At 39.2% G+C, this 22,828-nt stretch overlaps 1 protein-coding gene and 1 long non-coding RNA gene across 2 annotated transcripts in view; one reads left to right on the top strand and one right to left on the bottom strand.

The window, feature by feature from the left end:
- LOC119540620 (inhibitor of carbonic anhydrase-like) overlaps positions 1–5,431 on the top strand; it is a 47,497-nt gene extending 42,066 nt beyond the window's left edge. Inside the window, 3 exon segments of the mRNA XM_037844659.1 lie at positions 2,555–2,739; positions 3,990–4,176; positions 4,958–5,431. Coding sequence (XP_037700587.1) covers positions 2,555–2,739; positions 3,990–4,176; positions 4,958–4,992 — 407 coding nt within the window. The 3' untranslated portion in view covers positions 4,993–5,431.
- The window catches only part of LOC119540643, a 61,343-nt gene continuing 38,524 nt past the window's right edge, over positions 10–22,828 (bottom strand). Inside the window, exon 4 of the long non-coding RNA XR_005218099.1 lies at positions 10–61. This is a non-coding gene — a long non-coding RNA (uncharacterized LOC119540643). The remainder of the gene's footprint in view (positions 62–22,828) is intronic.

The raw sequence follows: 22,828 nt of genomic DNA, 5'->3' as shown, positions 1-22,828 counted from the left end.
ATCAAGGCCACTGGTTGCAGTTCAACAGTTTCAGGTATTTCCTTCTAGCTATTCCAATAGCCTAAAAAATAAAAAGAGATAGCTATATATCACATAAGAATAACCTCCAGAATGTCCTTTTGACTCCATTTGAAATCTTTCAGCCACTGAAACTTTATTTTGTTTCATTTCTCTTCCCTGTTTTGGTCAAGAAGACTTTCTCAATCCCTTGATGCTGGGTCCAGGCTCATGTCCCACATTGCCAGGGAGATTTACACCCCTGGGAGTCAAGTCTCACATAGAGGGGAGGGCAGTGAGTTTACCTGCTGAATGGGTTTAGGGAGTGAGAGGCCACATCTGAACAACAAAAAATGTTCTTTGAGAGAGACTCTTAGGCACAATTGTAAGTAGGCTTAGCCTCTCCTTTGCAGTAACAAGCTTCGAAACGCATATAACTTTTGATCCAGAAATTTTATTTCTAGAAATAATTCCATAAATTTACTGACACTAGTGTGCAAAGATTGCAAGGTGGTTCATCTTAAAAATTAGTAGTCAAAACAAGTTAGGGTCCTGGATTAGTTGAAGATATTATGATACTTTCATACACTGCAGTGTTGTTGAGCTTTTAAAGAGAATGCAATAGTCCTATATTTAATGGCATGAAAAGATTGCGATGTGAAAAAAAGACATTGCAAAACACCATGTATTATATACCTTTTCTGTTTAGATTTTTTTAGTTCTTGTCATTTTAAAACACATATTATTATAGATGCTTGGAAAGTGTCTAGAAGGATGTATCTAGGGATGAAATTGGTGAGCCTGATGCAAAAAGATTTCACCTTTCTCTTTATACTCTTCTGTTGTTTGAATTTCTCATTCTGTTACCTTAAAACAGTGGTTCTCAATATATGGTCCTTGGACCAGCAGCATCAGCATCACCTGGGAACTTGTTAGAGATGCAGATTATCGGGTCCTGTCCTAGGCCTACTGAATCAAAAACTCTGAAAATGGGGTCTGGGAATCTGTGTTAACCAGCCCTCCAGGACCACCCAGTGTACCCAGAACCACTGTCTTAAAATACGTTTAAAGGACCAACCTCCAGGGAAAGTTTTGATAGAGGCATTCTCTGGAGTTTGAAGTTCCTGCTATTACTAAACTATATTTTCAGGAATTGGATAAAGATGTGCAAAATTTAAGGAGCATCTGGGGGCTGAAGAAGAGTATGCTTTCCGTTTGGCAAGAAAAAGTCAGATATTTACTCTTGACATAGGAAAAAGTGATTCTGGGTAGAGAATATTGAGAGATTAGTCACCGTAAATCTTTGTTGACTTTGCAAGTGCAGGTTGACATGGTGTCTTTTTTTCTGCACATCATATTCTTTATTGTAAACTTCTTAGTGTAGTACAACATACACACAGGAAAGCGCACCAGTCATCAGAGGCCTGCTTGACCAATTTTCACTAAGTGAACACAACCATGCAAATAGCTCTTAAGCCAAGAAACAGAAATTAGCAACACTTCAGAAGCCTCTCAGGTCCCTTCCAGTCACTAACCTACCCAGGAAGGATCCTGATGTCCAACACCATAGGCCAGGTGTTTTGTTTTGTTTTGTTTTTGAATTTTATATAAATGAAATCATTTTATGAACTCCTTGCCTAGACTCTTTTGTTCACATTATGTCTGTGAGATTCATCCAAGCTATTGCTTGAGCAGTACTTCATGTTTTTTTCATCACTGGGTATTTCAATGTATGAGTTGATCACAATTTATTTATCCTTTCTATAGTTGAGAGCCTTTGGGGTTGTTTCCATTTTTTACTATTATGAATATTGCTGCAGTGAACATTCTTGTCCATGTCTTATGGTAGGCATAGGTCCTTGTTTCTCTTAGACTGCAAATGGACCAGCTGCATCATAGTATGTACTAATATTTTGTTTTTGTAAATACAGCCAAATATTTCACAAAGTGGCTGTACCAGTTTACACTCCCATCAGCAGTGTAGGAGCATTTCAATGGCTCCATAGTGTCACCAAAACTTGGTATTCTCTTTTTCTTTTAAACATTCTGGAGTTATGTAATACATCGCACTGAAGTTTCAATTTTCATTTTCTTGATGACTAATGAATTGAGCACCTTTTCTTAGGTTTGTTGGCCATTTGGGTATCTTCTAATATGAAGTTTATGTTCAAGTCTCACGCCCATTTTTCTATTTTTTTCTTCTGGATTTATAGTAGTTCTTTATATTTTCTGGATACAAGATTTTTGTCATACACACACACACACACACACACACACACACACACTGTGGCTTGTCTCTTCACTTTCCTAATGATGTCTTTTAATGAACAAAAAATCCTGTTTTAATACAGTTCAATTTATTCAATCATTTTTTTTCCCAGTTAGTGCTTTTCAGTCTTGCTTAAGACATCTTCGCCTACTCTGAGTTTATGATTTTCTTTTTAAAAGCCTTATTGCTTTATTTCTCCAAGTCTGTTGTGACTCTCCAGATGCTGGTGGTTGGTCACCTTGACCAAAGCTGTGTGGCTGTAGCTGATCTACCTTCTTTCTCTCCTAGGAAAGAACCCTGAAGCCTGGGCTAAGGACTTGAAGCATGAAGACTTTGAGTTGCTGTGTCTTGATGGCATCCGGAAACCTGTGACTGAGGCTCAGGACTGCCACCTGGGCATTGTCCCAAATCACGCCGTGGTCTCAAGGAGAGATAAAGCAGAATTTGTTCGCAGAGTGCTCTTCAACCAGCAGGTACCCAGGGCCTCCTGGTAGCCCCCTCTCAACTAGTGCAGCTCAGTTCACTTTTGGACAAGTCCCAGCATTTCTCCCTGGAGAGTGAAACTTGATTATATTCTCCCAGCCCTATCGTGAATAACGTGGAAAGCTAGTTGTTGTGTTCACTTCTTGCTCTTGGACTGTGTAGGACATCAAAGTGGACTGGAAAAGCCTTGGATATTTGGATATCTGAAGTGTCTTCCTGAGAATCAACACTCTGCATTCCTGGTACCTCTTGGGCTTATTCAATTACTCCCTGAAAGTTGCCCCCTTCTCTCTTCTTCTGTCACAGGAGTCTAAGCTTATGTTGTAAAAAGCAGTGTGGAGGTTCTTCTACAACATGTTTCCTGAATCTGGGCAGGCTGAGCACTAATTTAGGCTTCATAAAATTCAGAGAACTTGTGACCTCCAGAGGCAGCCAGCCAGGGCTGATCTTATGGGGAAGCCAACTACCTAAATCAAATGATCTTAAGGAAAACCCAGAGCCTCCTCTTCCTTTTTTACTATCACACCCCATTTGCAGAGGCACCCCAAGCAAGAGCTACCCCAAGCACATGCTGTGTCTTAGCATGTACTATCCATTCATCCCAGTTAAAGCACAATGATCCAGGTAGAGTTGGCAAAACAAGAGGCTTTTGGTCTAGACTTTTGAAGGGGTGGCTCCCACACAGGGTGAGCCACCATTCTGGCTACAAGAGAAGTGGATAAAGGAAGAGAGGGAAGGGGAAGGAGGAGATGTAAATGGCCAGGCACCTGAGGTATATCTGGTGAATAGACTGGACAAGGCAGCAAGGGCTCTGGGCAGCAGGAAGACATGTGAGTGTCAATGAGAAGTTGAAAACATCTGATAATGTTTGGAGAAATAGCAAACTTGAGCTCTTTCTATTTAACAGTTACTTGACATGCATCATCTAATTATTTACTCTTTCCATTTACAAATTAGTGAGCTGAGATTCACTAAGAGTAGTAAAGAATTTGCCCAAAGCCACCCGCAAATAAAAGACCATGCCAGGAGTTGAACCCAGCCAGTTGGATTCCAAAAACCATGTTTTGTTTTGTTTTAAATCATTTTGCTCCCATGCCTCCTAAACTGTGGCTGTGTCCCACATTTCCCAGGGTCTGGAGCTGAGAAAACCATCAGGCTTAAGTCTTCTGATGCAGAATACATAGCCCCATGCTTGCCGGTGCCCATGGTCACTCCCTGCCTGTCTGTCTGTCTGACCTAGGAGCTCTTTGGAAGAAACGGGTTTGAATACGCGATGTTCCAACTGTTCAAATCCTCAACAAAGGACCTGCTGTTCAGTGATGACACACAATGTTTGGCTAACCTTCAGGACAAAACAACTTATGAAAAATACTTAGGGAGAGAGTATCTTATGGCTATTGATAACCTGAGGCAATGCTTAGCCTCTGGTAAGTAGAACAAAACATCAAGGAGAAATAGCATGGGGGTCATGGTGAGCATGTTTGTTTTGAGGACTATTTCATGCCAAGCCCTGGACCGGTGCCGATAGGAACACAAAGATGCTGAGAGCACACTCCCTGCCCCGCAAGAGGATGCAGGCTCACCAGTGAGGTGACTCAATTAGACACAGTGTAAGACACTGTCTGAAAAAAAGGTCAAATTGTTTGAAGAAGGCAGTGAGTACAAGAGAACTTGGGATCACTTGGGAACTGAACATATTTTCATATGTAATTCCATTTTTTGCTAGTGAAATGAAAATGTACGTGTGTGAGCACTTCAATGTAGGGAGAAAGCGTAGGAAATGACACACATATACCAATTTTCAACTCTTTTAAGAAAATACATAAATGATATTAATAAAAACAAATGAGGTATAGTCAGCACTATAGTAAGCACTTTCTAGCTATAGATATTTTAGAATGGTATAGCTGCATCAAAAAGAAATAAATTGAAGAAATAAAATTATAGCTGAGATAAAATTGTTGGGATTATGCTTGAATTTTTGTTGAATTACCTAGTACATTGGAGACGGTGAGATCAGGAGGAAAGGAAAATGTAGGTATTCAAGGAAAATACTTAGCATCAGTTGGGAAGAGAAGAAAAATTGTATGTGCATTTGTTTAAGAAAATCTTTATTGAATACCATTGACTTCAAGAAAATAGGATCAGAAATGTGTTTGACAAGCACATAGAGTACCTAAAGGTCTTCTCTTATGTTCTGCCCCACAGAACTTCTGGATGCCTGCACATTCCATGGAAATTAGAAACTGGTCAAGGTGGAAAACCACACAGATGCTCTGAGCCTGCAAATATGGTGGGGCCACATTCTCACCTATCTGTGTGTGGGTTAACATTAGTTATCTTCAAGATTATGTGCTGTAAATGATGTAAAAATTAAAATGAATAAAATTATTGTGTCTTCTTTGGAAAACTTTACCAAATTGCCTCAAGTTTTTTAGAAGAAAAACTTTCTTTGTGTTAGAGTTGTGTTTCTGAATTAATGTCTATTACACAGTACTCTTTTCTGAACTCCCACCAGTCTGGCTTGATTTCCCTCCCTATGCTTTGGTTATTTTACTCAAGAGTCAATTCATCTGATTAAATTTAAGCAATAAATCTGTCTGAAGAGAGTCCGAAGTAATGGTTACAAATATGCAAAAAGTATGTGTGTGTGTGTGTGTGCGCAATATCAAGGGCTTATGTAATAAAAAGAAAAGATAAGGAATGATTTTGTGTATTTTTTAAAAATATTTTTAAAAATTTAAAATTAGTATCATCAAGTGGACTCATACTCCTGATTGAGATAAATTAGAAAATATTTAAATTATTGCAACAATCCAATCCTACTGCCCTTTTACAGTCACCTTCCTGAAAGCTGATGTACACTCACTTCTTTTAAATGAGTTCTCATCAGAGATTTTGCCCTATCTACTATTGCATAATTCCAGCCTTCAGCAATGCCTCAGTAAATGATGTTGATTGGGAATCTAAATTACGTATTGTTAAAAGTCAGTTTTATGAGTGTGGACTTCTGCTTCTGCCTACAAAAGAGAAACCAGATTAGGAATTGCCTTCTTTCCAAAGACAGCTAAAAACTGGATAAAATACATGAAATAACCGTTTTCACACATTGGACAATAGACAATGCAAGATTATGAACCTTGAAAGAAGGGAAACAATACAGGTGAGCAGAATGATGTTCTTACTTTCTGCCTGGAGGAAACTTCCCGATCACGGCACAGGGAAGGGAAAGTCAAAAGAAAGACCATCACATTGAGGTCAAGAAACGGAGATAACTGTTTGGAGAGTCAGCGTGGTTGAAATTTGTGAGGTTAAGTATCAGAAAGGATGTAGCTTTGCAAAAAACAAACTTCCAGAGAGCTGCATAGCTCCTTGAGTCTTTAACAAAATACTAATCTGCATGCATGTAGAATGAAATCGAAATTCATGAAGCTGGGCAAATAACTGTGAGGGACCTATAAGCTGAAAAATTCCCAGAGCTCACACATGACTAGTAATCATTCCAGTTCCTACCTGCCAGAGTGAAGAGCCCTTATTGAATACCCAAAGCTTTCACTAGAAATCCCCTGAAGGGTTGCACCTTTTCTAATATATTCATTTAAAATTAGAAATTTCCTTCTAAGTACTACATTAGCTGCATCCCATAAATTCTGATATTTGTATTTTCATTATCATTCAGTTCAAAATATTTTTGTCTTCATGGATTGACTCCTTTATCATTATGAAATGTCCCTATTTGTGTCTGGTAATATTTCTTGCTTTTAACTCTACTCCATTGGATATCAATATGACTGCTCCACCTTCCTTATGATTAGTTTGTGGATGGTGTATTGTTTTCTATTCTTTTAATTTATCTCTTTCTTTATATTAAAGTGGAATTCCTATGAAGAACATATAGTTAGGACTTGCTTTTTTATTCAGTGTAACAATCTCTTTTTAATGATGTGTTAGTTCATTTATTGAACTTAATGCAATTATTGATATGTTGTATTAAAATTTACCAACTTTATATTTGCTTTCTATTTATATGTTCTTTGTTCCTTTCTTCTTTTCCTCGCTTCTATTGGATTATTACTTTAATGTTCCTTCTTATCTCCTCTATTGGCTTATTAGCTAAATTTTATTTTTAATGTCTTCTTTAAGATTTACAATATGCACCTTTAGTTAGCGTTAATATTAGCTACCTTCAAATAATGTTACACCACTTCATATGGAACATAAGACCTTATAACAATGCACTTCTACTTTCTCCACTGAAGAAACTTGGTAAACTTTTAACAAAAGCTCTTCAAGGGCAAAAAGGCCCTGATGTGTAGCATTTGCCAATTCTATGGAGTAAATACTCCCACCATGGCCGATTTCAAGCTACCAAGCTACCAAAGTGATGTTACTGAAAGCAGAGCTGGGAAGAGAGACAAACAATGAGCTCTTATGAGTCAATACAAGTTGACTCCAGCACACCACTGATTTCCCCCCTTTCATCCTTTGTGCTTTTATTATCATACATATTACTTCCTACTTATATTAGATACCCTACAATACATTGCTGATATTTTTACATTAAAATTTCTTTTAAGTAAATTGAAAAATTAGAAAGAAAAATCTTTAATATTTACCCACATATTTACCATTTCTGACTCTTCACACCTTTGTGTTGGTTACAGTTTTTAACTATTTTGTGGATTCCTCTTTCTAACATGATTTCATTGTCTGTAGAGATGCTATTGTGCTCCTTACTCTATTTTTTCTTATAATAATTTTGTACAGGATTTGACATTGGTACCTTCTGTTGCTCATTTTTAGGTGAAATTAGCTTCCCTAAACTTTTAGAATAAGGCTGGGTTAAGAAAGGGGTTTCTAACTACACAGGGCTCCCTCTTCTGTTGTTTTTGTGTAGTGGTTGAAAACATGTCTGCTTGCTTTCTGGGGTTTCCTGGTTTTGTTCCCTCCCGCACTTTGATCTAGACCTCCTTTTTCCTTCATTCCTGTTATTCCTTGCTGATCAGTTTTCATTCCACTTCCTGCAGTGCCTCCTGCTCCAAATTGCTCCCGCCCCTTCAATCCTTTTTACTCTGGGGCCCCTGTGGCTACATGGTACTGTAGTGAGCAAACTATCCCAGTTTTAGCTGCTGTTAACAAATCGTCCTGTCATATTTTCCAGTAAAACACCTGTTTCTTATATTGGGGTCTTTTGTTCTTAGGTCTGAATGCTGCCACCTTTATTCTCTCTTTTTTCCCTGCATGATACTGCTACTGTGTAGGTCTTGTGGCTGTTGGTGATTTGCCCCAGGTATTTGTATTCTTGGGTTTATGGAGATAACTCATTACCTGGTATTATTGTAAATGTTGTCCATTGGTTTTTGGTTTTGCTACCTAGTCACTCTGTCTTCTTTTTTTTGATGTGGGAGTTCAGAGAAATTAAAATTTATGCTCAGGGTGGGGCAAGACGGTGGCATAGGGAGGTGTGGAATTTAGTTAGTCCTCAGAGCTGTTGGTAAATAGCCAGGAACAACTAGTAAATAGTCTGGAGCAACTGTTTGGGGGACATCTGTGACTGAACGCACATCGTACACCAGTCTGGAATGGGAGAAAGGGCTGAGACGACAGCGTAGAACTATAAATAGAGATTCCCAAACTGTGAAGCTGCACCCCCACCCCACTGGCACAGTACTCTGAATGCCAATACCACAGCGTAGAACTGTAAGTCAAGACCCCAGACTACAGAGCTGGTGCCCCTCCCCCACTGACACAGCAGTCTGAGCTGGAACACTCCCCCGTGGGAAAAAGAAGCAGTCTGCTGGGAGCAAGGAAGGTAGCTCAACCAGGCTCCAGTCATGGTTTTAATTAATAAATTTGGATTATTGAATACAAGCTATGAGCACAGATAAACCTATAGCAAGTAGGAAAGGAACACTGAGATCTCTCTCAGCAGAGATAAGGTAGTGCTGACGGAAAAAAATATAATGAAAACTAAATTAAAACAGAGGCTTTTGGAGTTGGCCAAGCTCTTGAAAAGCGCTGTCCCCCAAGAAAAGTGACACATAGAACTGGGTGCCAACTCCGACTTTTGATGTGAAACTGGGAGGCTGGAAACAAGCTCTGAGAAGGGAATTTTTTCTTCTCTCTTTTTTTAAACCTAATTTTTTTAAATTCTAAGTTGCTCATTAGGGAAAGCCTCAGGCATTTTCAATTGACAGCACTTACCCAGGCAAGGGTGGAGTTAACATAGGTCTGAGAGATAAAGTAAGGAGTCAAGTGAAAGAGATAATTCCTTAAAGGGCTTATCTTCTCCAAGAAAAGGGGGGCAGGGCCCAGCTAAAGTAGTGGCCATAATTTAGAGAATTCAGAACCTAGGGGCTGGGGGAAAAAAAAACAGAGCTTAAGCTTACCCTAACCACGCCCCTGGCAGGGACAAGGTCTACTGAGAATTAAAGGTACCACACCTCTTTACGTTGGTGGGGAAGTGTGTGCTGACAAGCACCACTTGCTGGGCAGGATAGGAAAAGCACAGAGTCTAGAGGCCTCACAAAAATGTATGACAACCGGACTCAGACAAGATGGCGGCATAGAGAGGAGTGGAAGCTAAGCAGTCCCCATGGAACAACTACAAAAAACTGGAAACAATCCAGAATAACTGTGGGGGGACAAACAAGACCATCCACTCATCACACACCAACCTGAATTGGGAGGAATGCCCGAGAACACAGCATAAAATCTGTAAGTAAAACCTGCGGAACCAGGTCGGGAGACCCCCTCCCCCATAGCCCAAGCTGTAAAGCCGCGTGGTGCCAGAGAGACACTCTCTCCTAGCAAGCGAATACAGCTCAGCTGAGCTCCAACTGGGGTTTTAAGTAGCGAGTGTGAACTGCTCACTACAGGTACGCAGCCCCAAAAAACAGACAGAGGCTTTGGGTGATGACTGACCTGGGAGAGCCGGAGGGTCGCCTTCACTGGGTCTGAAGGGGACTATCTGTTTCTTTTTCGGCTCAGTGGAGAAAGCCCCAGTCATTTTAAGTTTCCAGGGCTGTGACTCGGGGAAGGGCGGAGACAGCACAAGCAGAGAGAGAGAGAGACCATTGAAATGCTAATGACTCCACCTGGGGGTTCTGTCTTCTCTAGGAGGACATTCAGAACCAGACCCCAGAGCCTGGGGGAACACGGCCATACCTCCCCACACCAGTCAAGCATTATACGCTAACAGGCATCACCTGCCGGGCAGAAAAGCACAGTGACCCGAGGCATCAAAGGGTGGAGCAATTTTCTAAGACACACCCGCAGGGAAACCAGATACTGAATATTTCTTCCCTCTGGGACCTGAGCCTGTTCTGGTCTGGGAAAACCTGATTTGGATAACCAAGGAAACCATGCCTAGACAACAGAAAATTACAACCTACACTAAGAAAAACAAAGTTATGGCCCAGTCAAAGGAACAAACGTACACTTCAACTGAGATACAGGAATTTAAACAACTAATGCTAAATCAATTCAAAAAGTTTAGAGAAGATATCGCAAAAGAGATAGAGGCTGTAAAGGAAGCACTGGACATGTATACGGCAGAAATCAAAAGTTCAAAAAACCTACTAGTAAAAACTAAATGACAAATAGGGTGGGATGGAGGGATGGTTTGGGTATTCTCTTTTCACTTTTATTTTTTATTCTCATTCTGATTCTTTCTGATGTAAGGAAAATGTTCAGAAATAGATTGTGGTGATGAACGCTTAACTATATGATCATACTGTGAACAGTTGATTGTATACCATGGATGACTGTATGGTTTGTGAATATATTTCAATAAAACTGAATTAAAAAAAAAAAAAAAAACCTACTAGTAGAATCTATGGAAATGAAAGGTACAACACAAGAGATGAAAGATGCAATGGAAACATACAACAGCAGATCTCAAGAGGCAGAAGAAAACACCCAGGAACTGGAGAACAAAACACCTGAAAGCCTACATGCAAAGGAGCAGATGGAGAAAAGAATGAAAAAATATGAACAACGTCTCCGGGAACTCAAGGATGAAACAAAGTACAATAATGTACGCATCATTGGTGTCCCAGAAGGAGAAGAGAAGGGAAAGGGGGCAGAAGCAATAATAGAGGAAATAATCAATGAAAATTTCCCATCTCTTATGAAAGACATAAAATTACAGATCCAAGAAGCGCAGCATACTCCAAACAGAAGAGATATGAATAGGCCTACGCCAAGACACTTAATAATCAGATTATCAAATGTCAAAGACAAAGAGAGAATCCTGAAAGCAGCAAGAGAAAAGCGATCCATTACATACAAAGGAAGCTTCATAAGACTATGTGCAGATCTCTCAGCAGAAACCATGGAGGCAAGAAGGAAGTGGTGTGATGTATTTAAGATACTGAAAGAGAAAAACCACCAACCAAGAATCCTGTATCCAGCAAAGCTGTCCTTCAAATATGAGGGAGAGCTCAAAATATTTTCTGACAAACAGACAATGAGAGACTTTGTGAACAAGACACCTGCCCTACAGGAAATACTAAAGGGAGCACTACAGGGTGATAGAAGACAGGAGTGCGTGGTTTGGAACACAATTTTGGGAGATGGTAGCACAACAATGTAAGTACACTGAACAAAGGTAACTATGAATAAGGTTGGGAGAGAAAGATGGGGAGCATGTGAGACACCACATGAAAGGAGGAAAGATAACGACTGGGACTGTGTAACTTGGTGAAATCTAGAGTATTCAACAATTGTGATAAAATGTACAAATATGTTCTTTTACGAGGGAGAACAAGCAAATGTCAACCTTGCAAAGTGTTAAAAATGGGGAGGCATTGGGGGAGGGATGCAATCAGCATAAACTCTAAAGACTTTAACTAATAGAATCATTGTATTATGCTTCCTTTAATGTAACAAAGGTGATATACCAAGGTGAATGCAGATAAGAGGGGGGAATAGGGGAGGCATGTTAGACACTTGACTTTGGTGGTATTGTCTGATTCTTTATTCTACTTTGATTTAAGGTTATTTTTCCTTTTGCTGCTTCCTAGCTGTCATTTTTTTTTGTTTCCTCTTTCTTTTGCCTCTCTACCTTCTTTGACTCTCCCTCCTGCCTTGTGGAAGAAATGTAGATGCTCTTGCTTAGTATGAACAGAATGTTCAATTAGGATGAACTTAAATGTTTGGAAATGAACAGGGTGTTGGTAGCAAGATGTGAGAATAACTAACAGTGCCGAATGGTGTGTGAATGAGGTGGAAAGGGGAAGCTCAGAGTCATATATGTCACCAGAAGGAAAGTTGGAGGTCAAAATATGGAAATGTATAAAACTGAATCCTATGGTGGGCAATGTCCATGATCAACTGTACAAATACTAGAAATCACTTCATGAACCAGAACAAATGTATGACAATACAATTAGAAGTTAATAATAGAGGGGCATATAGGGAAGAACTATATACCTATTACAAACTATATACTACAGTTAGTAGTATTTCAACATTTTTTCATAAACAGTAACAAACGTACTATATCAATACTAGGAGTCAACAATTGAGGGGGGTTGGTTAGAGATAGGAGAGGTTTAGAGTTTCCTTTTCTTTTTTTCTTTTTTCATCTTTCACTTTATTTCTTGTCTGGAGTAATGAAAAGTTTCTAAAAATTGAACAAAAATTAAGTGTGGTGATGGATGCACAGCCGTATGAGGGTACTCAGGGGCAAGTGATTGTACACTTTGGATCTTTGGATAATTGTATGGTATCTGAACAATCTCAATAAAAGTGAAAAAAAAAAAAAACTAAAAAAAAAAAAAATGTATGACAACCCGCTAGGTCTCATCCTCAGGGAAACTTGACACTGATTACACCCTTTTTCTGAGACCTGGGCCTATCTGGTCTGGGATAATCTGTTGGGGTCAATCATATCTGGATGAACCCTACTCAAAAAAAAAAAAAAAAATGGTTCCATATAGACAGGGAAGGAACCAGAACAAGAGCTGAAAAATTCTGATCAGTTAAACAGAGCTATGCTGGCGGTCTTAAAATAAGTTTAGCTGAATGCCAAAGAAAAGTTAGAGAACAAAGTCAACCAAAAATAAAACCCTAGGTAAAAGAGGAAAATGGCCTCAGAATAAACTAATCAAGAAAACCAGATGCCTAGACACCAACAAAAATTTATAAGTCACAATAGGAAAAACAAAGATATGGCCTGGTCAAAGGAACAAACCAGCATTTCAAACAAGATACAGGAGTTGAAACAACAAATTAAATATGTTCAAACAAACATGCTAAATCAATTCAAAAATCAAATCAATGAGTTCAGGGAATATATGGAAAAAGTGATGAAGGATATGAAGAAAACATTGAGTGAACATGAGGAAGAACTCAAAAGTTTGAAAAAACATAGCAGAACTTATGGGAATGAAAGGCACAATAGAAGAGATGAAAAACACAATGAAGTTTTACAACAGCAGATTTGAAGAGGCAGAAGAAAATATCAGTGAACTAGAGGACAGGACATTTGAAATCCTACACACAAAAGAAGAGATAGGGAAAAGAATGGAAAAATATGAACAGCATCTCAAGGAATTGCATGACAACATGAAGCACATGAATATACATGTCATGGGTGTTCCAGAAGGAGAAGGGAGATGGGGCAGAAAGAATAATGGAGGATATAATCATTGAAAATCTCCCATCTCCTATGAAAGACATAAAATTACAGATGCAAGAAGAGTAATGTACCCCAAACAGAGTAGACCTGAATAGACCTACTCCAAGACACTTACTAATTAGACTATCAAATGTCAAAAAGAAAGAGAGAATTTTGATAGCAGCAAGAGAAAAGCAATCAATCACAGACAAAGCAAGCTTGATAAGACTATGCGTGGATTTCTCAGCAGAAACCATGGAGGCAGGAAGGCAATGGTATGATACATTTGAGATACTGAAAGAGAAAAACTGCCAACTAAGAATTCTATATTCAGCAAAGCTGTCTTTCAAAAATGAGGGAGAGATTAAAATATTTTCAGTCAAGCAGACACTGATTGAGTTTGTGAACAAGAGACCTGCTCTACAAGAAATACTAAAGGGAGCACTACAAGTAGATAGGAAAATACAGGAGAGAGAGGTTTGGAGAAGAGTATAGAAATGAAGACTATAAATAAGAGTTAAGAGAGAGAGAGGAAAAATAAAAATAAAATAAGATAGGACATATAAAATCCAAAAGACAAAAGGGTAGACAGTAGTACAATATTGTAAGTACACCAAACAAAGCTGAGTGTGAGTAGGGTTGAAAGAGGAAGTCTAGGGACATGTATGACACCAGAAGGAAAGATAAAAGATAAGGGCTTGGACTGTATAACTTTGAGAAACTTAGAGTGGACAATGATGGTGAATAATCTACAAATATAACAATGTTTTTACATGAAGGAAATCAAATGACTGTCAATATTGCAAGTTGTTATAAATGGGATAGTATATGGAAAAATACAATTAATGCAAATTAGTATCTATAGTTGACAATAACATTGTAATATCATTCCATGAAATGTAGCAAAGGCAATATACAAAAGCTAAATATTAATAAGATATAAGGGAGAGGTATTTTCTTGGTGTTATTGTTGTTGTTTCTCTTATTTCATTTTATTTTATTTTTAGTTTTTAGCTTTTATTCTTCATTATTTTTTCTTTTCTTCTTTCTTTGTGGAAGAAATGGAATGTCCTCCTATAGATTGTGGTGGTGAATACATAACCATGTGGCTATACCAGGAACCATTGATTGTTTACTTAGCATGGATTGTATGGTGTATGAATAAAACTGTTTATATAATAGACAGAAAGATAAAAGCGCTGGAGATAATGTGAGGAGAGGGATGTACTTATTCACTGTTGGTGGTGGGGAAGTAGAATGGTGCAGCCAATCTGGAGGGCAGTGTGATTGTTCCACAGGAGGCTATGTATAGGGTTGCCATATGATCCTGCAACCCCATTGTTAGGTATATATTGGAAGAACTGGAAACAGGGACACAAATGGATATTTGCACAGTGGTATTTATGGTGGCAATATTACAATTTGCAAAGGATGGAGGTGGACTAAGGGTACATCAACTGATGACTGGAACAGCAAACTGTGGTGTATGTATACAATGGAATATTGAGTGGCTGCAAGAAGGAATGAAGTTGTGAGTCATGCAAATAGATGAATGAACCTTGAAGACAATATGTTGAGTGAAATAAGTCAGAAACAAAAAGACTAATATTATAATGCCTCACTAATATGGACTAAATATAATGTGCAAACTCTGAAAATTCAATTCAAGAGCATAGGTTGGAAAAAAATATCCGGGGCGGGGGCAGGGCAAGATGGCAGAGTGGTAAAGTGTGAAATTTAGTCACTCCTCTAGGGCAACTGGTAATTAGCCAGGAACTGTGTGAAACAGCATTCTTGGGGTCTTCAGTGACCAGTCATGCATCATACACTAGCCTGGAACAAGTGGAACAGGTGAGGTTGCAGTGAAATTTGGAATTTTGTAAGTTCCTCTGATGAGGGATCTGGTGCCCCCTCCCCACCCAGACCCCATGGACATTTTACAGCTGGCTCCCTGAAGGAAAAAGAACCAATCTGCTGGGAGCAAGAAGGAGGGCTCAACCCAGCCTCAACTGCAGAATTAATTAACAAATTATTTAATTAACTTTTGGAATTGGGGATGTCCGGGGTGTTAGAGAAAAGCTAGGCTCTGGGAAGGGGGGGGCACATAGGAGCAGGCACCCATTCCATGGCTCCAAAAAGTCTTGGGTTTTTTTCTACATTTTGTCACCCTTCTTATATTGCTCTGTGACTCCTTATCTTTTTACACTTCAATAGCCCCCTGGCAAGGGCAAAATTAAAGCTGTTGGAGAGTAACTATCCAGGTGAAAGAGACAATAACCTAAAGCACACATTTTTAAATAATCCATACTGACACTGGGGAAAGGCCTCAGAAAGGGAATTTTTTTTTCTTTTTCTTTTTCTTTTTTTCCTTCTTTCTTTTTAAAATAACTATTCTCAGTAGGTCTTTATAGAAAGCCACTCTCTGGACGCAGCTGAAATAGATCTGACAGACAAAGCAATCAACCTAGTGGGTGAGACAATTCCTCAAAGGGCATAACTCCCCCAAGAAAAGGGGGATGTGGCCCAGCTCAATTGGCAGCCCTCCTTCAAAGAACCCAGACCCTAGGGGCTAGAATTCAGAAAACAGCTCCAGTCAGCCATGTCCCCAACAGGCTCAGAGTCTGCAGAGAATTAAAGGCACTAAACCTCCTCACACTGGTGGGGGAGCTGCAGGCTCGCAAGCACCCCTGCTGGACAAGACAGGAAAAGCACAGAGTCTAGAGGCCCCACAGGAGGGTCTCATCCTCAGGGAAACTCCATATCCTCCTCCTGAGACCTGGGCCTCTCTGGACTGAGAAAACCTGACTGGTACTGACCATATCTGAGGAGACCGTCTCACAAAAAGGGCTACATAGAGGCAGGGCAAGAAACAGAAAAAGAAGAGATGAAAAACCTTGATCAACTAAACAGAACCTAAGTTAGAGGTCTAGAATAAGTTGAATTGAACACCAAAAGTCACAGAACAAAGCTAACCAACCATAAAACCCTAGGTAAAAGAGTGAAAATGAGCTCCAAAATAATCTAATCAAGAAAGTCAGATGTCTAGACAGCTTAAGATAACAAGCCATACTAGGAAACATAAAAATATCGACAAACCAAAGGAACAAACTAATAGTTCAACTGAGACACAAGAGTCGAGACAACTAATGCTAAATCAATTCAATGAACTGAGGGAAGAACTCATTAAAGATAAAGATGTTCAAACAAATCTCCTAAATTAATTCAAAAATCAACTCAATGAAATGAAGGAAGATGTGGCAAAAGAAATGAAGGATATAAGGAAGACACTGGATGACCATAAAGAAGAATTTGTAAACTTGAAAAAGCAAATGGCAGAACTTATGGGAATGAAGGGCATAATGGGGGAGATGAAAAACACAATGGAGGGATACAACAGTAGATTTGAAGGCAGAAGAAAGGATCAGTTAATTGGAAGACAAGACATTTGAATTCAAGCACACAAAAGAACAGATGGTGAAAAGAATGGAAAAATATGAGCAGGGTTTTAGGGAGCTGAGTGGCAACATGAAGCACTTGAATATACATGTTATGGGTATCCCAGAAGGAGAAGAGGAAGGAAAATGGCAAAGGATTAATAGAGGAAATAGTCACTGAAAATTTCCCAACTTTTTTGAAAGACAGAAAATTACAGATTCAAGAAGTACAGCATACTCCAAATAGAACAGATCCCAATAGACCTACTCGAAGACACTTACTGATCAGATTGTCCAATGTCAAAGACAAAGAGAGAATTCTGAAAGCAGCAAGGGAAAAGCAATCCATCACATACAAGGGTAGCTCGATAAGACTATGTACAGATATCTTGCAGAAACCATAGAGGTGAGAAGATAGTAGTATGATATATTTAAGATACTGAAAGAGAAAAACTGCCAACCAAGACTTCTATATCCAGCAAAACTGTCCTTCAAAAATGAAGAAAAGATTAAAATATTTTCAGACAAACAGACACCGAGAGAGTTTGTGAGTAAGAGACTGGCGCTACAAGAAATACTAAAGGGAGTGCTACAGGCTGATAGGAAAAGAAAGGAGAGAGAGGTTTGGAGAAGAATATAGAAATGAAGATTATCAGGAAGATTATCAAGTAAGAGAAGAGAGAAGAAAAAATAAGACATGACATATAAAATCCAAAAGACAAAATGGTAGAAGTAAGTACTGCCCTTACAGTAATAACACTAAATGTCAATGGATTAAACTCGCCAATAAAAAGACACAAATCAACAGAATGGATTAAAAAACAGGACCCATCTATATGCTGTCTACAAGAAACTCACTTTAGACACAGGGTCAAAAATAGGCTGAAAGTGAAAGGCTGGAAAAAGATATTTCATGAAAATGCAACCAAAAAAAAAAAAAAAGGCAGGAGTAGCTATATTAATATCAGACAAATTAGACTTCAAAAGTAAAACAATTAAAATAGACAAAGAAGGACACTATATATTAATAAAAGGGTCAGTTCATCAAGAAAACATAACAATCATAAATATTTTATGCACAAAGCCAGAGTGCCAGAAAATTCAAGAGGCAAACACTGGGAACACTGAAAGAAGAAGTAGATACCTCTACAATAATAGTGGAAGACTTCAATACACCACTCTCATCAATGGACAGAACATCTGGACAGGGGATCAATAAGGAAACAGAGATGTTGAATTGCACAATAAATGAACTAAACTTGACAGATATTTATAGAACCCTACACCCCACAACAGCAGGATACACATTTCTCTCAAGTGCTCATGGAACATCCTCTGGGATAGACCACATGTTGGACCACAAAGCAAGTCTAAAAAAATTTTAAAATACTGATATTATACAAAACACTTTCTCAGATCATAACGGAATGAAATTGGAAATTAAAAGTCACAAGATGGTAAAATTCACAAATACATGGAGGCTAAACAAATCTATGGAGGCTAGAGCAATTAGGCAAGAAAAAGAAAAAAAAGAATAGAAACCAGTGAGTAAAGGAAGAAATTACAAGAGAAATTCGTAATACCTCGAGGCAGATGACAATGAAAACACAATATATCAAAACTTATGGAATGCAGCAAAAGCAGTGCTGAGAGGGAAATTTATTGCCTTGAATGCCTATATTAAAAGAGAAGAGAGAGCAAAAATTGAGGAATTAACTGTCCACCTGGAGAAACTAGAGAAAGAACAGCAAACTAATCCCAAAGCAAACAGAAGGAAAGAAATAATAAAGATTAGAGCAGAAATAAATGAAATTGAGAACAGGAAAAATAGAGAGAATCAACAAAACCAGAAGTTGGTTCTTTAAGAAAATCAATAAAATTGATGGACCCCTAGCTAGGCTAACAACAACAACAAAAAAGAGCAGATGCAAATGAATGCAATCAGAAATGGGAAAGCGGACATAACTACTGACCCTGCAGAAATAAAGGAGATAATGGGAGAATACTATAAGCAACTATACACTAATAAATTAGACAACCCAGATGAAACGGACAATTTTCTAGAAAAGCATGAACAACCAACATTGACTCAAGAAGAAATAGAGTTCTTGAAGGGAAGGGATGGCAGACTGGTGAGCTGTATGTTTTAGTTACTCCTCCAGGAAAGTAGGTAAAAAGCGAGGAACTGCGTGGACTGGACACCACAGAGCAATCTGTCTTTGGGCATACTTCATACAACACTCATGAAAACGTGGAACTGCTGAGATCAGCGAAATCTGTAAGTTTTTGCGGCCAGGGGACCCGCGCCCCTCCCTGCCAGGCTCAGTCCCGGGGGAGGAGGGGCTGTCAGCTCCGGGAAGGAGAAGGGAGAACTGCAGTGGCTGCTCTTATCGGAAACTCATTCTACTGATTCAAACTCCAACCATAGATAGACTGAGACCAGACACCAGAGACTCTGAGAGCAGTCAGCCCAGCAGAGAGGAGACAGGCATAGAAAAAAAACAACACGAAAAACTCCAAAATAAAAGCAGAGGATTTTTGGAGTTCTGGTGAACACAGAAAGGGGAAGGGCGGAGCTCAGGCCTTGAGGCGCATATGCAAATCCTGAAGCAAAGCTGATCTCTCTGCCCTGTGCACCTTTCCTTAATGGCCCTGGTTGCTTTGTCTATTAGCATTTCAATAACCCATTAGATCTCTGAGGAGGGCCGTTTGTTTTTTTTTTTTTTTTTTTTTTAAAATCCTTTTTGCTTTTTCTAAAACAATTACTCTAAGAAGCTCAATACAGAAAGCTTCAAAGAATTGCAATTTGGGCACGTCAAGTCAAGAGCAGAACTAAGAGAGCTCTGAGACAAAAGGCAATAATCCAGTGGCTGAGAAAATTCACTAAACAACACAACTTCCCAAGAAAAGGGGGGTGTCCGCTCACAGCCACCATCCTGGTGGACAGGAAACACTCCTGCCCATCGCCAGCCCCATAGCCCAGAGCTGCCCCAGACAACCCAGTGTGACGGAAGTGCTTCAAATAACAGGCACACACCACAAAACTGGGCGTGGACATTAGCCTTCCCTGCAACCTCAGCTGAATGTCCCAGAGCTGGGAAGGTGGAGCAGTGTGAATTAACAGAGCCCCATTCAGCCATCATTTGAGCAGACTGGGAGCCTCCCTACACAGCCCAGCAGCCCAGAACTGCCCTGGGGGGACGGCACTCACCTGTGACATAGCACAGTCATCCCTCAACAGAGGACCCGGGGTACACAGCCTGGAAGAGGGGCCCACTTGCAAGTCTCAGGAGCCATACGCCAATACCAAAGACTTGTGGGTCAGTGGAAGAGACAAACTGTGGCAGGACTGAACTGAAGGATTAGACTATTGCAGCAGCTTTAAAACTCTAGGATCATCAGGGAGATTTGATTGTTAGGGCCACCACCCCTCCCCGACTGCCCAGAAACACGCCCCACATACAGGGCAGGCAACACCAACTACACACGCAAGCTTGGTACACCAATTGGGCCCCACAAGACTCACTCCCCCACTCACCAAAAAGGCTAAGCAGGGGAGATCTGGCTTGTGGAGAACAGGTAGCTCGTGGACGCCACCTGCTGGTTAGTTAGAGAAAGTGTACTCCACGAAGCTGTAGATCTGATAAATTAGAGATAAGGACTTCAACTGGTCTACAAACCCTAAAAGAACCCTATCAAGTTCAGCAAATGCCACGAGGCCAAAAACAACAGAAAATTATAAAGCATATGAAAAAACCAGACGATATGGATAACCCAAGCCCAAGCACCCAAATCAAAATACCAGAAGAGACACAGCACCTAGAGCAGCTACTCAAAGAACTAAAGATGAACAATGAGACCATAGTACGGGATATGAAGGAAATCAAGAAGACCCTAGAAGAGCATAAAGAAGACATTGCAAGACTAAATAAAAAAATGGATGATCTTATGGAAATTAAAGAAACTGTTGACCAAATTAAAAAGATTCTGGACACTCATAGTACAAGACTAGAGGAAGTTGAACAACGAATCAGTGACCTCGAAGATGACAGAATGGAAAATGAAAGCATAAAAGAAAGAATGGGGAAAAAAAATTGAAAAAATCGAAATGGACCTCAGGGATATGATAGATAATATGAAACGTCCGAATATAAGACTCATTGGTGTCCCAGAAGGGGAAGAAAAGGGTAAAGGTCTAGGAAGAGTATTCAAAGAAATTGTTGGGGAAAACTTCCCAAATCTTCTAAACAACATAAATACACAAATCATAAATGCTCAGCGAACTCCAAATAGAATAAATCCAAAAAAACCCACTCCGAGACATATACTGATCACACTGTCAAACATAGACGAGAAGGAGCAAGTTCTGAAAGCAGCAAGAGAAAAGCAATTCACCACATACAAAGGAAACAGCATAAGACTAAGTAGTGACTACTCAGCAGCCACCATGGAGGCAAGAAGGCAGTGGCACGATATATTTAAAATTCTGAGTGAGAGGAATTTCCAACCAAGAATACTTTATCCAGCAAAGCTCTCCTTCAAATTTGAGGGAGAGCTTAAATTTTTCACAGACAAAGAAATGCTGAGAGAATTTGCTAACAAGAGACCTGCCCTACTGGAGATACTAAAGGGAGCCCTACAGACAGAGAAACAAAGACAGGACAGAGAGACTTGGAGAAAGGTTCAGTACTAAAGAGATTCGGTATGGGTACAATAAAGGATATTAATAGAGAGAGGGAAAAATATGGCAAACATAATCCAAAGGATAAGATGGCCGATTCAAGAAATGCCTTCACGGTTTTAACGTTGAATGTAAATGGATTAAACTCCCCAATTAAAAGATATAGATTCGCAGAATGGATCAAAAAAAATGAACCATCAATATGTTGCATACAAGAGACTCATCTTAGACACAGGGACACGAAGAAACTGAAAGTGAAAGGATGGAAAAAAATATTTCATGCAAGCTACAGCCAAAAGAAAGCAGGTGTAGCAATATTAATCTCAGATGAAATAGACTTCAAATGCAGGGATGTTTTGAGAGACAAAGAAGGCCACTACATACTAATAAAAGGGGCAATTCAGCAAGAAGAAATAACAATCGTAAATGTCTATGCACCCAATCAAGGTGCCACAAAATACATGAGAGAAACATTGGCAAAACTAAAGGAAGCAATTGATGTTTCCACAATAATTGTGGGAGACTTCAACACATCACTCTCTCCTATCGATAGATCAAGCAGACAGAAGACCAATAAGGAAATTGAAAACCTAAACAATCTGATAAATGAATTAGATTTAACAGACATCTACAGGACATTACATCCCAAATCACCAGGATACACATACTTTTCTAGTGCTCACGGAACTTTCTCCAGAATAGATCATATGCTGGGACATAAAACAAGCCTCAATAAATTTAAAAAGATTGAAATTATTCAAAGCACATTCTCTGACCACAATGGAATACAATTAGAAGTCAATAACCATCAGAGACTTAGAAAATTCACAAATACCTGGAGGTTAAACAACACACTCCTAAACAATCAGTGGGTTAAAGAAGAAATAGCAAGAGAAATTGCTAAATATATAGAGACGAATGAAAATGAGAACACAACATACCAAAACCTATGGGATGCAGCAAAAGCAGTGCTAAGGGGGAAATTTATAGCACTAAACGCATATATTAAAAAGGAAGAAAGAGCCAAAATCAAAGAACTAATGGATCAACTGAAGAAGCTAGAAAATGAACAGCAAACAATCCTAAACCAAGTACAAGAAAAGAAATAACAAGGATTAAAGCAGAAATAAATGACATAGAGAACAAAAAAACAATAGAAAGGATAAATATCACCAAAAGTTGGTTCTTTGAGAAGATCAACAAGATTGACAAGCCCCTAGCTAGACTGACAAAATCAAAAAGAGAGAAGACCCATATAAACAAAATAATGAATGAAAAAGGTGACATAACTGCAGATCCTGAAGAAATTAAAAAAATTATAAGAGGATATTATGAACAAC

Source organism: Choloepus didactylus, chromosome 1 (assembly GCF_015220235.1).
Source record: "Choloepus didactylus isolate mChoDid1 chromosome 1, mChoDid1.pri, whole genome shotgun sequence".
NCBI classification, from domain to species: domain Eukaryota; kingdom Metazoa; phylum Chordata; class Mammalia; order Pilosa; family Megalonychidae; genus Choloepus; species Choloepus didactylus.
This window is presented reverse-complemented; position numbering and strand designations above follow the sequence as displayed.